The 13724-nt window shown below is 46.7% G+C and overlaps 1 protein-coding gene across 1 annotated transcript in view; it reads left to right on the top strand.

Annotated features, from left to right (window-relative positions):
- The first annotated feature begins 9959 nt into the window (after nucleotides 1–9959).
- Nucleotides 9960–13724, top strand: part of FAM136A (family with sequence similarity 136, member A) — a 6396-nt gene continuing 2631 nt past the window's right edge. The window contains exons 1-2 of the mRNA XM_011945230.1: nucleotides 9960–10119; nucleotides 11065–11205. Of these exons, the coding sequence (XP_011800620.1) occupies nucleotides 10033–10119; nucleotides 11065–11205 (228 nt within the window). The 5' untranslated portion in view covers nucleotides 9960–10032. The remainder of the gene's footprint in view (nucleotides 10120–11064; nucleotides 11206–13724) is intronic.

The following is a 13724-nucleotide window of genomic DNA, read 5'->3' on the forward strand; positions in this document are numbered from 1 at the left end:
TTTTTGTTTTTGAGACAGAGTCTCGTTCTGTTGCCCAGGCTGGAGTGCAGTGGTGCGATCTTGGCTCACTGCAACCTCTGCCTCCTGGGTTCACGTGATTCTCCTGCCTCAGCCTCCCGAGTAGCCAGGATTACAGGCGCACACCACCATGCTCGGCTAATTTTTTGTGTATTTTTAGTAGGAACAGGGTTTCACTATGTTGGCCAGACTGGTCTTGAACTCCTGATGTCATGATCTGCCTGCCTTGGCCTCCCAAAGTGCTGGGTTTACAAGCATGAGCCACCATGCCTGGCTAAAATAATTTCTTAATATCTCCTACAACAATGGCATTTGAAGAAAGAATTGACAACGTATGGGCTGGGTGTGGTGGGTCACACCTGCAATCCCAGCACTTTGGGAGGCCAAGGTGGGAGGCTCACTTGAGTCCAGGAGTTCAAGACCAGCCTGGGCAATATAGTGAAACCTCATCTGTAGGAATAATTTTAAAAATTAGCTAAGCAGGATGGACCACACCCATAGTCCTAGCTACTCGGGAGGCTGAGGTGGGAGGATTGCTTGAGACTGGGAAGCAGAGGCTGCAGTGAGCTGAGATCATACCACTATACTCCAATCTGCACAATACAGAAAGACCCTATCTCAAAACAAAACAAAATTAAGAATGTGTTTTTCAGTCAATCACAGTTCCCATCACTCTGCATGCCTTAGTACTTACACCAAACCAACTTCAACCATTCGTGTTCCCTCCAGGACCCCTGCTGAGGGAGTGCGTCTGAGTCCCCTGCTTTCCAATGGAATAAAAAGGGTATTATGATGGAGGATGGCAGAAAACACAAAACACTATGGGGGCATACAGGAGGGAACACCAATTGTGTGGCATCTGATCCAAGTCTTAAGGAGCAGCTCACAAGGCACAGAAGAGCAGTGAGGAAGCATATCCCAGACAGAGGGCACAGCACGTGCAGGGACGCAGAGACATGGAAAGGACTGATGGCACACTCAAGAGACTGTGAGTGGTGGCACAGCCTACACATGGCAAGAAATCAAGAGATGGTGTGGAAAGGTAGGTTACAGGCAGATTGGGTGCGGTGGCTCATGCCTGTAATCCTAGCACTCTATGAGGCCTAGGCGGGTGGATCACTTGAGGTCAGGAGTTTGAGACCAGTCTGACCAACATGGTGAAACCCCGTCTCTACTAAAAATACAAAAATTAGCTGGTGTGGTGGTACGCACCTGTAATCCCAGCAACTCGGGAGGCTGAGACAGGAGAATCACTTGAATCCAGAAGGTAGGTTACAGGCAGATGCTGATGGGTCTGGCTGTCCATCCTAAGAAGTTAGAACTTTCTTCTGTAGGCTAGTGAGGGACTTTGAGCAGACAACGGATAAAGGAGAACTCTGTAAATAATGCCAGATTTACAGTTTAGAAAGCTCACTAAAATTTGGAGGGCAGACTGTACAAGGGAGCACTAAACAAAGAACTAATATTACAATAGTCTTGGAATGATAAAGGTGCGAAACCAAGGCAGTTGTTACTGTCACTCATGTCTCATAGCTGATAGTGGTACCCTGGACAGAGAACTAGAACTCACAATTTCTTAGTCACTGTGGAGACCCATGCAGCTCGTTTTTATTTTTTATTTTTTTAACTGATTCTTTATCTAAGGAACACAAATCTCAATCTGCAAGCTCAAATGTACAAGAAATATAACTTTATTTTTTCCAAGACTAAAGAATTTCTAGTCATGCATGTTGGCTCACACCTGTAATCCCAGCACTTTGGGAGGCCAAGGTGGGAGAATCTCTTGAACCCAGGAGTTTTAAACCAGCCTGGTTAACATAGCAAGACCCTGTCTCTACAAAAGAAAAATTTTAAAGTTAGTCGGGCACTGCCTGTAATCCCAACACTTTGCCAGGTCAATGCAGGTGGATCACTTGAGCTCAGGAGTTCGAGATCACCCTACACAACATAGAGACCCCAGCTCAGTAAAATAAAAAATTAGCCAGGTGTGGTGGTGCAGGCCTGTAGTTCCAGCTACTGGAGAGGCTGAGGCAAGAGGATTGCTTGAGCCTGGGAATTTGAGACTGCAGTGAGCCATGATTACACCACTGTACTCCAGCCGGAGTGACAAAGCAAGATCCTGTCTCAAAAAAAGAAAGAAAAAAGAAAGGAAAGGGGAAAGAATTTCTAATGTAAGCTCCCTTCTGCTGGGTGGCAAGGACATAATCTCAATCAATTTGGGAGTTAATCCCTGAGTTTCATCTGGTGGGAAGGTGGGTAGAATCATCTGTCCACACTGGCATCTTTGAGGGAAAAGGTCTCCATTCTTGGTTCATACCAGCTGCCAAGGACAAGATTTCTCCAGGTCCGGTTCTCTCAGATACTTGTGGGCTCTGGGCTCCTCTCAGCTGCCTGGAGCTCATTAGGCAATTCCCATTCTGGGCCATGGGAAAGAGATATCGTCGGGCTGTCTGTGGTCCTATCTAGCTTCATGCTACTCTGGGGCCAGCTCCTACTCACACTGAGCCTTGGAGAACCCTGTGGACTGCCTAAGGCCCTGTCTGCCTAGACCCACCATGCAGCCATCACCCCTCTGGAGCCTGGCCAACTCCCTGAGACTCTACAAAGGCAGACATGACCCCTTTGCTCCCAGATTGCTTAGCCTAGCTGGGGGGTTCTATCAACCGCCATCCCAGGACTTACTCAAGTCTTTACATTTGAATTATAATTTCAGCCCTTTTCTGCTTAACATTGATCACTAGCTGTATGCGATGTTTCCTCTTACTTGTATATGACATGGAAACATTTGTAATATAATTGTAAAAGCAAGATACCAAAATATATATATTATTACTACAATTTTTATTTATTTATTTATTTATTTATTGAGATGGAGTCTTGCCCTGTTGCCAGGCTGGAGTGCAGTGGCGCGATCTCGGCTCACTGCAACCTCCGCCTCCCGGGTTCAGGCAATTCCCCTGCCGCAACCTCCCGAGGAGTAGCTGGGACCACAGATGCGTGCCACCACGCCCGGCGAATTTTCTGTATTTTAGTAGAGACGAGGTTTCACCATGTTGGCCAGGATGGTCTCAATCTCCTGACCTCATGATTCACCTGCCTCAGCCTCCCAAAATGCTGGGATTACAGGCGTGAGCCAGCACGCCTGGGCTACTACAATGTTTTTTAAAACCCATATAGAAAAAAAAAAAAGACTGGAAAGAAATAAATCAAGACCATATAGATGAGATTGTGACCCTGGAGATGACAGAACACCTAGAAAAAAGAGACATGGAGCTGCCATATGAGCTCTAGAATGCTTACTTCAGATGATATATGAGAAACAAACATTTATCATGTTTCAGCAAAAGAAAGAAATCAAAAATTTAACAGTGGTATTTGAAGTAGTAGTGTAGCCAGGTATGGTGGCGCATGCCTGTAATCCCAGCTACTAGGGAAGCTGAGGCAGGAGACTCACTTGAACCCAGGAGGTGGAGGTTGCAATGAGCCAAGATTGCACCACTGCACTACAGCCAGGACAAGAGAGTGAGGCTCCATCTAAATAAATAAATAAAAATAAATATATAAATAAATAAAGTTAGTTGTAGGATAGTATTATGGATTTTTACATTTTTATCTATTTATTGTCGCTTTTCTCTGGTTTCCAAATATTTCTAGCAAACTGATTACCTGTATAATGAAATTAATGAGGGGTTAGTGTGTGCCAAACACTAGGCAAAGAATTGGTGAAAAGCAATGAATAGAACAGACATGGGCCCTCTCCTCATAGAGTTTTTAATCTAGCAAAGAAAATAAACACGGGACAAGTACGAATAATAATGATGCGCACCATCACAGACAAGTACAGGGTGCCAAGAAAATATAATGACAGAGGGGCATACAGAGTGGGAAGGGGGCAATCAGAAAAGTCTTTTTTAAAAAAACATTATGCCAGCCAGGCATGGTGGCTCACACCTATAATCCAAGCACTTTGGGAGGCAGTGGCTCGTCATGTTAACCAGGCTGGTCTCGAACTCCTGACCTCAGGTGATCCACCCACCTCGGCCTCCCAAAGTGCTGGGACTACAGGCATGAGCCACCGCACCAGCCAAATATAATTTTTTAACTTCTCAAGAATACTTTCAAATCTTGAAGTTAAGAAACTTGTTTTTTGTTTTTTGAGACAGGGTCTCACTTTGTCACCCAGGCTGGAGTGCTGGGGCACAATCATAGCTCACTGGAGCCTCCATCTCCTGGGCTCAAGCAATCCTCCCACCTCAGGCTCCTGAGTAGCTGAGACAACAGCTCCACCATGCCTGGCTAATTTTTTTATTTTTTATTGAGGCAGGAACTCCCTATATTGCCCAGGTTGGTCTCAAACTCTTGGCCTCAAGTGATCCTCCCTCCTCGGCCTCCCAAAGTGCTAGGATTGCAGCTATGAGCCCTCTTGACCAGTCAGAAGGATTCCTTTAAACCAAAACACAAAAAGAATTATCCGTTATGGGGAAAAATATAAATAGGATTACATTTAAATTAAGGACTTCTTTCATTGATAGATACTGTTTAAAAACTGAAAAGTCCACAAAGTAGGAGGAAATATTGTAACACATATAACTGACAAAGAGCCATTATGATACTATGTAAATATATTCGACAGGCCAGGTGCAGTGGCACAGGCCTGTAATCCCAGTACTTTGGGAGGCCGAGGCAGGTGGATCACAAGGTCAGGAATTCAAGACCAGCCTGGCCAAGGTGGTGAAACCCAGTCTCTACTAAAAACACAAAAATTAGATGGGCGTGGTAGCACACACCTGTAATCCCAGCTACTCAGGAGGCTGGGGCAGAGAATTGCTTGAACCTGGGAGGTGGAGGTTGCAATGAGCCAAGATCACGCCACTGCACTCCAGACTGGGCAACAGAGCAAGACTCTATCTCAAAAAAATAGAATAAAATAAAATAAAATAAAAGTACTCGACAAGCCAACAAGTAAATGACCACTCAATAGAAAGATTTTTTTTTTTTGAGATGGAATTTTGCTCTGTCACCCAGGCTGGAGTGCAGTGGAGCAATCTCAGCTCACTGCAACTTCTGCCTCCCAGGTTTAAGCAATTCTCCTGCCTCAGCCTCCTGAGTAACTGGGATTACAGGCCTGTGCCACCATGCCTGGCTAATTTTTGTATTTTTAGTAGAGACTGGGTTACACCATGTTGGCCAGGCCAGTCTCAAAATCCTGGTTTCAAGTGATCCATCCACCTCAGCCTCCCAGAGTTCTGGGATTATAGGCGTGAGCCGCCACCCAGCCACAATAGGAAGATTTAAACAGGATCAATTGTCGTAGGCCAGGCAATAATAATAATAATGGTGGCTTTAGGGTGATAACAGTAAGCTAGAGAGATGTGAATAGATTCCAGAGATATTTACATAATTGGATATTTATAATCATAAAACATTTGCTTTATTTTATATTTAATAATATACTTATATAAAATAATTATTCAACCAAAGTTTTGAATATATATGTTTTTTTTGGCAGAGAGCTCTGAAGCAATTGTGTGTGTGTGTGTGTGTGTGTGTTTGTATATATATATATATTTTTTTTTTTTTTTAATCCGAGACAGGGTCTCTGTCGCACAGGCTGGAGTGCAGTGCCGTGATCTCAGCTCACTGCAATCTCTGCCTCCCAGGTTCAAGTGATTCTTATGTCTCAGTCTCCCGAGTACCTGGTATTACAAGCATTCGCCACCATGCCCAGCTAATTTTTGTATTTTTAGTAGAGACGGGGTTTCACCGTGTTGGCCAGGCTGGTCTCGAACTCCTGGCCTCAAGTGATCCACCTGCCTCGGCCTCCCAAAGTGCTGGGAATACAGGCGTGAGCCATCATGCCCAGCCAGCAATTGAATATATTTTTAAAAAGTACTCATGACTTCCAAAAAGTTGATTGAATTCTTCATTCTGCAGAAGACAGTGTTCTTTGCTTGTGAGCTTTCTTTTCCCCACCAAGGCATCATAATTGACCAAGGAGTATCATGACTAGAGAGTGATAACACTTTAAGTTCATTCTTATTGGCATTAATTTTTTAAAAAATTGATAACATGAGAATTGCTTTCTAAATTATCAGTTTGATTTATAAAGGGTCATCTGGAAGTCTTCAACCAAGGTTGACCATAGCTGGGCTTCTGGCTATCACCCATAGCTAACCTGAGGGTTAGAAAAGGTGGCAGCAATTAGCAAAATTCACTTCCTCCCCTCATCCGGGGCCTCCTGGCCCCCATTTATCTCACCCACATCCTGAACATGAGCAAATAGGAAAGAACCCTAGTCCCTCTTATGCCACTGTTTGTCTCTGGCAGAGAGGCTGGGAGTGCTTCTGCCACTGCTGGGCCGGCGTTCACAGGATGGCAGGCAGGAGAGGTGGGAAAGAATCAAGATGACAGAACTGACTAACCAGGATCCTGAAAGAGCTGTGACTTGTTTCCAGTGAATCAGCCCAGGCTTGAGCCAGATAATCCTGAAACCTCATTTTCCCACCCTCAAAGTACCAGGGTAATATACCACAGACAGGTATCTGAGCTTCCTAACATGACATTAAACTCCGCTTCCACCATGACTCCCATCTGATTTTCACAGCCAGCTAACTGGAAGTCAGGAATCATTTTTCTTTTTCTTTTTTTTTCTTTCTTTTTTTTTTTTTTTTAGGCAGAGTCTCACTCTGTCACCTAGGCTGTAGTGCAGTGGCATCATCTCAGCTCACTGCAACCTCCACCTCCTGAGTTCAAGTGATTCTCCCACCTCAGCCTCTGAGTAGCTGGGATTGCAAGTGTGTGCCTCTATGCCCAGCTAATGTTTTTAAATTTTAATAGAGATGGGGGTTTCACCATGTTGGCCAGGCTGGTCTCAAGCTCCCGGCCTCAAGTTATCTGCCTGCCTCGGCCTCCCGATGTGCTGGAATTACAGATGTGAACCACCACCCCAGCCAAGAATAATTTTTCATAAATATTAAAAGTACCATTCAATTTGTGTATACAAACTAACAAGCCTGAATTACTCAAGGACTTTTAAACTCATTTGGCATAATTAACTTGGTTCCTACAAGTAGGAGCTGTTGGAGAGGTTCTGTCTGGAATTTTAGGAATAAGAGGGAAAGGTGAGTAGTTTCAGACTGTGCTATAAAGAAGAAAGAAAGAACTTTCTGTGGAACATGGGACATAAGTATAAACATTAAGTCAGTCACAATGGAGATTTCCTACTTTTTCTAGTCTAGAGTTAGCCCATCAGGATTGGAATTCTAGCTCCACCAGTTTAAAAATGTGCAATCTCTGGCAAGTGGTTTCACCTCCCTAGGCCTCAATTTTCTGCCCTGAGTGAAAGAAAAGAGGAGAGTAAAGTACCCACCTCATAGGGTACTTTGTCATGGAAATTAAATTAGATCATCCCGTAGAAGGCACTTAAAACACTGTCTGGCACATTATTTAATAGCTGGCGTCACCCTTTTTCCAGCTGCTGCTGGGAGCCACCTGTAGTCGAGTTTGAAGTGAACAGGCTGTCTCGAGACCCTGAACTGTGATTTATGGGGAGATACCCATACTTGTACTCACTAGAGAGGGCCTGGTGCTGGAAGCACACAGCTTGCTTTCTTTTTTTTTTTGAGACGGAGTCTCACTTTGTTTCCCAGGCTGGAGTGTAGTGTGGCATGATCTCAGCTCACTGCAACCTCTGCCTCCAGGATTCAAGCGATTCTCCTGTCTCAGCCTCCCAAAGTAGACAGGACTGCAAGTCCCTGCCACCATGCCCGGCTAATTTTTGTGTTTTTAGTAGAGACAGGGTTTCACCATGTTAGCCAGGCTGGTCTCAAACTCCTGACCTCAGGTGATCCACCTGCCTCTGCTCCCCAAAGTGCTGGGATTGCAGGCACAAGCCACCGCGCCCAGTCAGAGCACAGCTTTCTTCAAAGAAGCTTGGGTTGAGTCAAACTCCCCACAGCCCTCAAACTAGAGTTCTCCTGCCATCTAGTGCCCAATGGCAGAAAATGGTTAAATTCCAATGACGGCCCCATTCCTTTGTTCCACCCCACTCCCATCTTGCACCCCCATGCCTGACATGGCTTTCTCTTCAGCCCCATATGCCAAGCAAACACCCACTCATCTCAGTTCAATTCAAAGCCTCAATTCAAGCCTTATCTCCTCTAAGAAAGCTTTCCTGAGGAACCCGGATGGCTCACTCCCTTCTTGCCAGCCTGGGCCACCTCCTCCAGCACACCTCTTCCAACACTGCCCCTTCCCCTTCTCCATGGAGTGTGCGTTTCCCTTCTCCACTGACGCTACCCTCTGGACCCGCACCCCTAGCTGACATATTCGATAAATGAATGCACACGACAGTATTGTTATGGGTGGGACAGTGAGGCATTCCGAATAAAACTGCTTCAGGAATTCAGAAACAGTTTCATGTTGCTGGCACATAGTGCTTCATTGATGATCTGCAGCCCCTGCTTTTCTCTGAGGTTCATTTTTTATTAGAAATAAATGCATAAACATACATCTACCCTGTGATCCAACAATCTCATTTCTAGATATTTACCCAAAAGAAAAGAAAATATGTGTCTACAAAAGACTTGGTCAAGGATTGCATGGTGGTGCATGCCCATAATCCATTTGATAGGCAGAGGCAGGAGGATAGCTTGAGGCCAGGAGTTTGAAACCAGCCTGGACAACATAGCAAGATCCCGTCTCCAAAAGAAAAAATGGTCAAGGATGTTCAGTCACCACTTTATTCGTAATAGCTACTAACTGGAAAAGATCCAAACACCCATCAGCAGGAGAATGGATCAACAAATGTAGGTTGGGCCCAGTGGCTCATGCCTGCAATCCTAGCATTTTGGGAGGCCGAGGTGGGGGGATCCCTTGAGCCCAGGAGTTGGAGACCTGCTTGGCTAATATGGTGAAACCCCGTGTCTACAAAAAAATACAAAAATTAGCCAGGCATGGTGGTGCATGCCTGTAATCCCAGTTACTCGGGAGGCTGAGACATGAGAATCACTTGAACAAGGGAGGTGGAAGCTGCAATGAGCTGAGTCCGCATTACTGCACTGCAGCCTGGGTGACAGAATGAGACCCTGTCTCAAAAAACAACAACAACAAATGTGATATGTCCATTCAATAAGACACTACTTAGCAGCAAAAAATAACCAACAACACAGTTCAATATCAAAAGCATTATGCTAAGCAATTTTTAGCAATATGCTATAAAAAAAAAAAGCCAGACAGAAAAGGAGTACTTATTGAATAATAACATACATATGACATTCTAGAAAGAGAAAATGTAATCTACAGTGACAGAAGCAGACCAGTGAGGGCAGGGGTGGGGAGATGGGGAAGAAAGGACGGAGGTTGGGACAAGACAGAGTTTGGGTTTTTGTTGTTGTTGTTTAGAGACAGAGTCTCACTGTCGCCCAGGCTGGAGTGCAATGGCGTGATTTCGGCTCACTGCAACCTCTCCCTCCCGATTCAAGCAATTCTCCTGCCTCAGCCTCCCAAGTAGCTGGGACTACAGGCATGTGCCACCACACCCGGCTAATTTTTGTGTTTTTAGTAGAGACGGGGTTTCGCCATTTTGGCCAGGCTGGTCTCAAACTCCTGTGCTCAGGTGATCCACCTGCCTCAGCCTCCCAAAGTGCTGGGATTACAATCCAGTCCAGAGCCACCGCGCCCGGCCAACAGGGTTTGTTAAAACTCATCAAGCAGCACGCCTAAGATCTGGGTATTTATCCGTATGTAAATTACATTAAATTATTTTAAAGAATGTAAAGGTAGGGATCAAGGGAGGGGAGGAGGAAAGGCAGACAGCAACCGCAGGGCAGGTGTCCCGGTGACTGGGACGACGGTGGGCTCGCAGATACCAGCATGCAGTGGCTCCGTTCGGCCGCCAGGTGGGGGGCGTGGGCCCGGGAAGGGCGGGCGGCGAAGGGCGGTGAGGGGGCGGGCCCGTACGCCGATTCCATATGGGCGCCGGCGCGGAGCGCCGCGGGGCAGCGCAGGGTAGCCATGGCGGAGCTGCAGCAGCTGCGGGTGCAGGAGGCGGTGGACTCCATGGTGAAGAGTCTGGAAAGAGAGAACATCCGGAAGATGCAGGTAGCGAGGTTGGGGCCGAACCGGGACCCTCTTATCAGCGGGTGGGTTCCGGGCCCTTCTCTCAGCCACCACGCGACGCCTGGCACAGCAGCCCGCGTCCCCGCAGACCGGGTGTGGGCGGCCCTGGGGTCGCCGCGGCAGCCTCGGACAGGACTTCGGAAGCTTTGGCGGATCGGATGAAATCCTTGTGCCCTCGCCATGCGCGAGGCTGTTTTCCGCCCCGTCCAGCCCGGGGCAGGAGCGTCCCCGGCGGCAGGTGGGAAGCCCCTGGTGGCAGGCGCTCGCCCCACCACCGTCCCCTCTTACGCGGCCCCTTCCGCAAGTGAGCTGCCCGAGGCCCAGCAGAGGCGCTGCCAAGGTGAAAGACCAGAAAGGCGAGGGCTTCCGGCCTCCCCGATAGCCGGGTCATGCCCTCTTCTCTTGCGCCCAACTCCGCTTCACACAGCGCGGGTTTCTACACTGTTCTCTGAGCCCCGCAATGCCTCTGTGTGTGTCAGTCCTGCTTCTCTCACGGAGTATGCGTTTCCCAGATAGTGCCCCTTGAGTCATTGATTAGAGGGTTGGCTGCTTTCTGGTGGAATTTGTATTACTAGGTTGCTGACCTCTGAACCCCGTGGAAGAAGCACCTAGTTTTCAGAATTTGGCTTCGTCAGACCACCCTACCCTCACCCACTCGGGCATACCTCTGTTCACCCAACCATCGGTGCAACAGGTGCTGATGAGCTAGCAGCAAGGAGACCATGAAACACTACACTAGACATTGAGGATAATTTTCCCCGGTGGTGGTTTTAAGGTCCTGGTATCTATCCTCAGGGAAGGCGAAAGCAGAAGGTAGAGAAGGAGGTGCAAATATACACAATGGCCTTCTAACTCCTGTAGTGCTCCATAGTCATCTGTGTCCCCAGAGGCTTTCCTACCTAATCTCTCTCTGCCCTTTCTCCCCAGGGTCTCATGTTCCGATGCAGCGCCAGCTGTTGTGAGGACAGCCAGGCCTCCATGAAGCAGGTGCACCAGTGCATCGAGCGCTGCCATGTGCCTTTGGCTCAAGCCCAGGCTTTGGTCACCAGTGAGTTGGAGAAGTTCCAGGTGAGAAATATCCTAGACAGAGCACTCTAGTCTTTGATACAGACTTTTACAGGAGATGACAAGCATTTGTTCAAAACTCTTGGCTTTAGTGTCTTGGTTCTGTTAACGGTTATGATAGTCATGGCCAACCAGTTTTCACAGGATTTGAAATTTTGCAAAAAGTCTTGGCAGTCAAGTGCCTTAAGTTGAACATCATTTCCTATAGAAATTATGTAGGCCAAGTGCGGTGGCTCATGCCTGTAATTCCAGCACTTTGGAAGGCTGAGGCCGGTGGATCATGAGAGCAAGAGATCAAGACCATCCTGGCCAACATGGTGAAACCTTGTCTCTACTAAAATACAAAAAATTATCCAGGCGTGGTGGCACGCACCTGTAGTCTCAGATACTAGGGAGGCTGAGGCAGGGGAATCTCTTGAACCCGGGAGGCAGAGTTGCAGTGAGCCAAGATCACACCACTGCACTCTAGCCTGGCAACACAGCAAGACTCTGTCTCAAAAAAAAAAAAAAAAAGATGTAATGGGGAGTTACCAGGGAGTTCATGACCCAGAGCCCTTATACAGTTTGTTGGGGAGGAAGAGTTTGTTTGTTCCTTTTGCTATAACCACCAAATATAGTATGTATACTGTATAATATAAAGTTTCCTGGCTGGGCGCATAGCTCACGCCTGTAATCCCAACACTTTGGGAGGCCAAGGCGGGTGGATCTCGAGGTCAGGAGTTCGAGACCATCCTGGCCAACATGGTGAAACCCCGTCTCTACTAAAACTACAGAAATTATCTGGGCATGGTGGTGGGTGCCTGTAATCCCAAGCTACTCGAGAGGCTGAGGCAGGAGAATCGCTTGAAACCAGAAGGCGCAGGTTGCAGTGAGCCAAGATCACGTTCCATTGCACTCTAGCCTGGACAACAAGAGCGAAACTCTCAAAAAAAAAATAATAATAATAATGGCCGGGCACGGTGGCTCATGCCTGTAATCCCAGCACTTTGGGAGGCTGAGGAGGGCGGATCACAAGGTCAGGAGATACAGACCATCCTGGCTAATACAGTGAAACCCCATCTCTACTAAAAATACAAAACATTGGCCAGGCGTGGTGGCGGGCACCTGTAGTCCCAGCTACTCGGGAGGCTGAGGCAGGAGAATGGCATGAACCTGGGAGGCAGAGCTTGCAGTGAGCTGAAATTGCGCCACTGCACTCCAGCCTAGGCGACAGAGACTCTGTCTCAAAAAATAAAATAAAATAAAAATAAATAAAGTTTCCTAAAACATATTAATTTATTTTTAAAACAGCAGAATCTCTAGAAAGGTAGGATAGCCTTGAAAAGGTAAAGATTAGAATAACACCCTTCCACCATTTTGTGGACTTATACACCCACCCAGGACTGCCCCTACTTGCTATACCCAGAGGGCCACCCCTCTGTCACTAAGGAGCAGTCATTTATGTGAATCATTATTACTGTTGACTCACTGATTTCTGGCTCACAAGCCCCTCTGAGGTTACTAAAAGAGCTCCCTCTTTCCTTCTCTGGAGCAAAGAGTATCCACAACTTCATTTTACTCCCATCTTCTAAGTATATTTTTCTGGAACCTGGGGGAAGCAAACCTACTTCCAAGCCAGCCTTTCATAGCCTGAGGTTCCATCCACCTGGAAAACTTATACCTAATGTGATACATCTTTACATTTTTCCATTCAAAACTTCAAAGTTACTGCCATTATGAAAGAATAACTTCTTCAAGATCATGGAACCCCAAAGGGTTTCTTTGTGTTCTTTTTGACAGCTAATTTTATAGATGGGGTCTTTGAAAATTTGATTCTTGGATTGCTCTATAACTCTCCTTGCATTATCTTTTTAGTCCTCTCCAAGTGGACTTTCACTCTTCACTGGGCCAGAACTACTCCTGCCACTCACCTCCATGGGGCCGAATCCGGGGGTCATTTCTCAGTGTTCATCTTACTCTGTCTGCATCATTGACACAATGGATCCCTCTCCTTCTTAAAGCACTTTATTCAGTTGGTCACCAGGATGTCTCACTCGCCTTGTTTTCTGCTTCCTTCCTTAGCCTCCCTTTCTTGCCCTCCTTTGCTATCTCTTCCCCGCTCCAGCCTCTGAGCATCAGAGTGCCCAGGACTGTCCTTGTTTCTTTTCTCCTTTCTGACTACCTCTCTAGTCTCCTCTAGCCTCATAGCTGTAAATATAATCTCTATGCTGACAGCTCCTGCATTTATATCTATAGGCCAGACCTCACTCATAAACTCCACATTCACATATCCAACTAATTCCTCAACATCTCCATTTACTTTGTCTCTTCCCTCTCACTGGAATATAAGTTCTGTAAGGGTAAGAACTTTGTTTTACTCACTGCTATATTCCCTAACATTAAAAGAGTGCCTGGCACATAGTAGATGCTCAATAAATATTTGTTGAATTGAATGTTTTCCTGTAGAAAGAACAGACTTTAGACCGGGCGTGGTGGTTCACACCTGTAATCCCAGCACTTTGGGAGGCCGAGGCAGGCGGATC

This window comes from Colobus angolensis, unplaced genomic scaffold (genome assembly GCF_000951035.1).
Source record: "Colobus angolensis palliatus isolate OR3802 unplaced genomic scaffold, Cang.pa_1.0 Scaffold24, whole genome shotgun sequence".
NCBI classification, from domain to species: Eukaryota; Metazoa; Chordata; class Mammalia; order Primates; family Cercopithecidae; genus Colobus; species Colobus angolensis.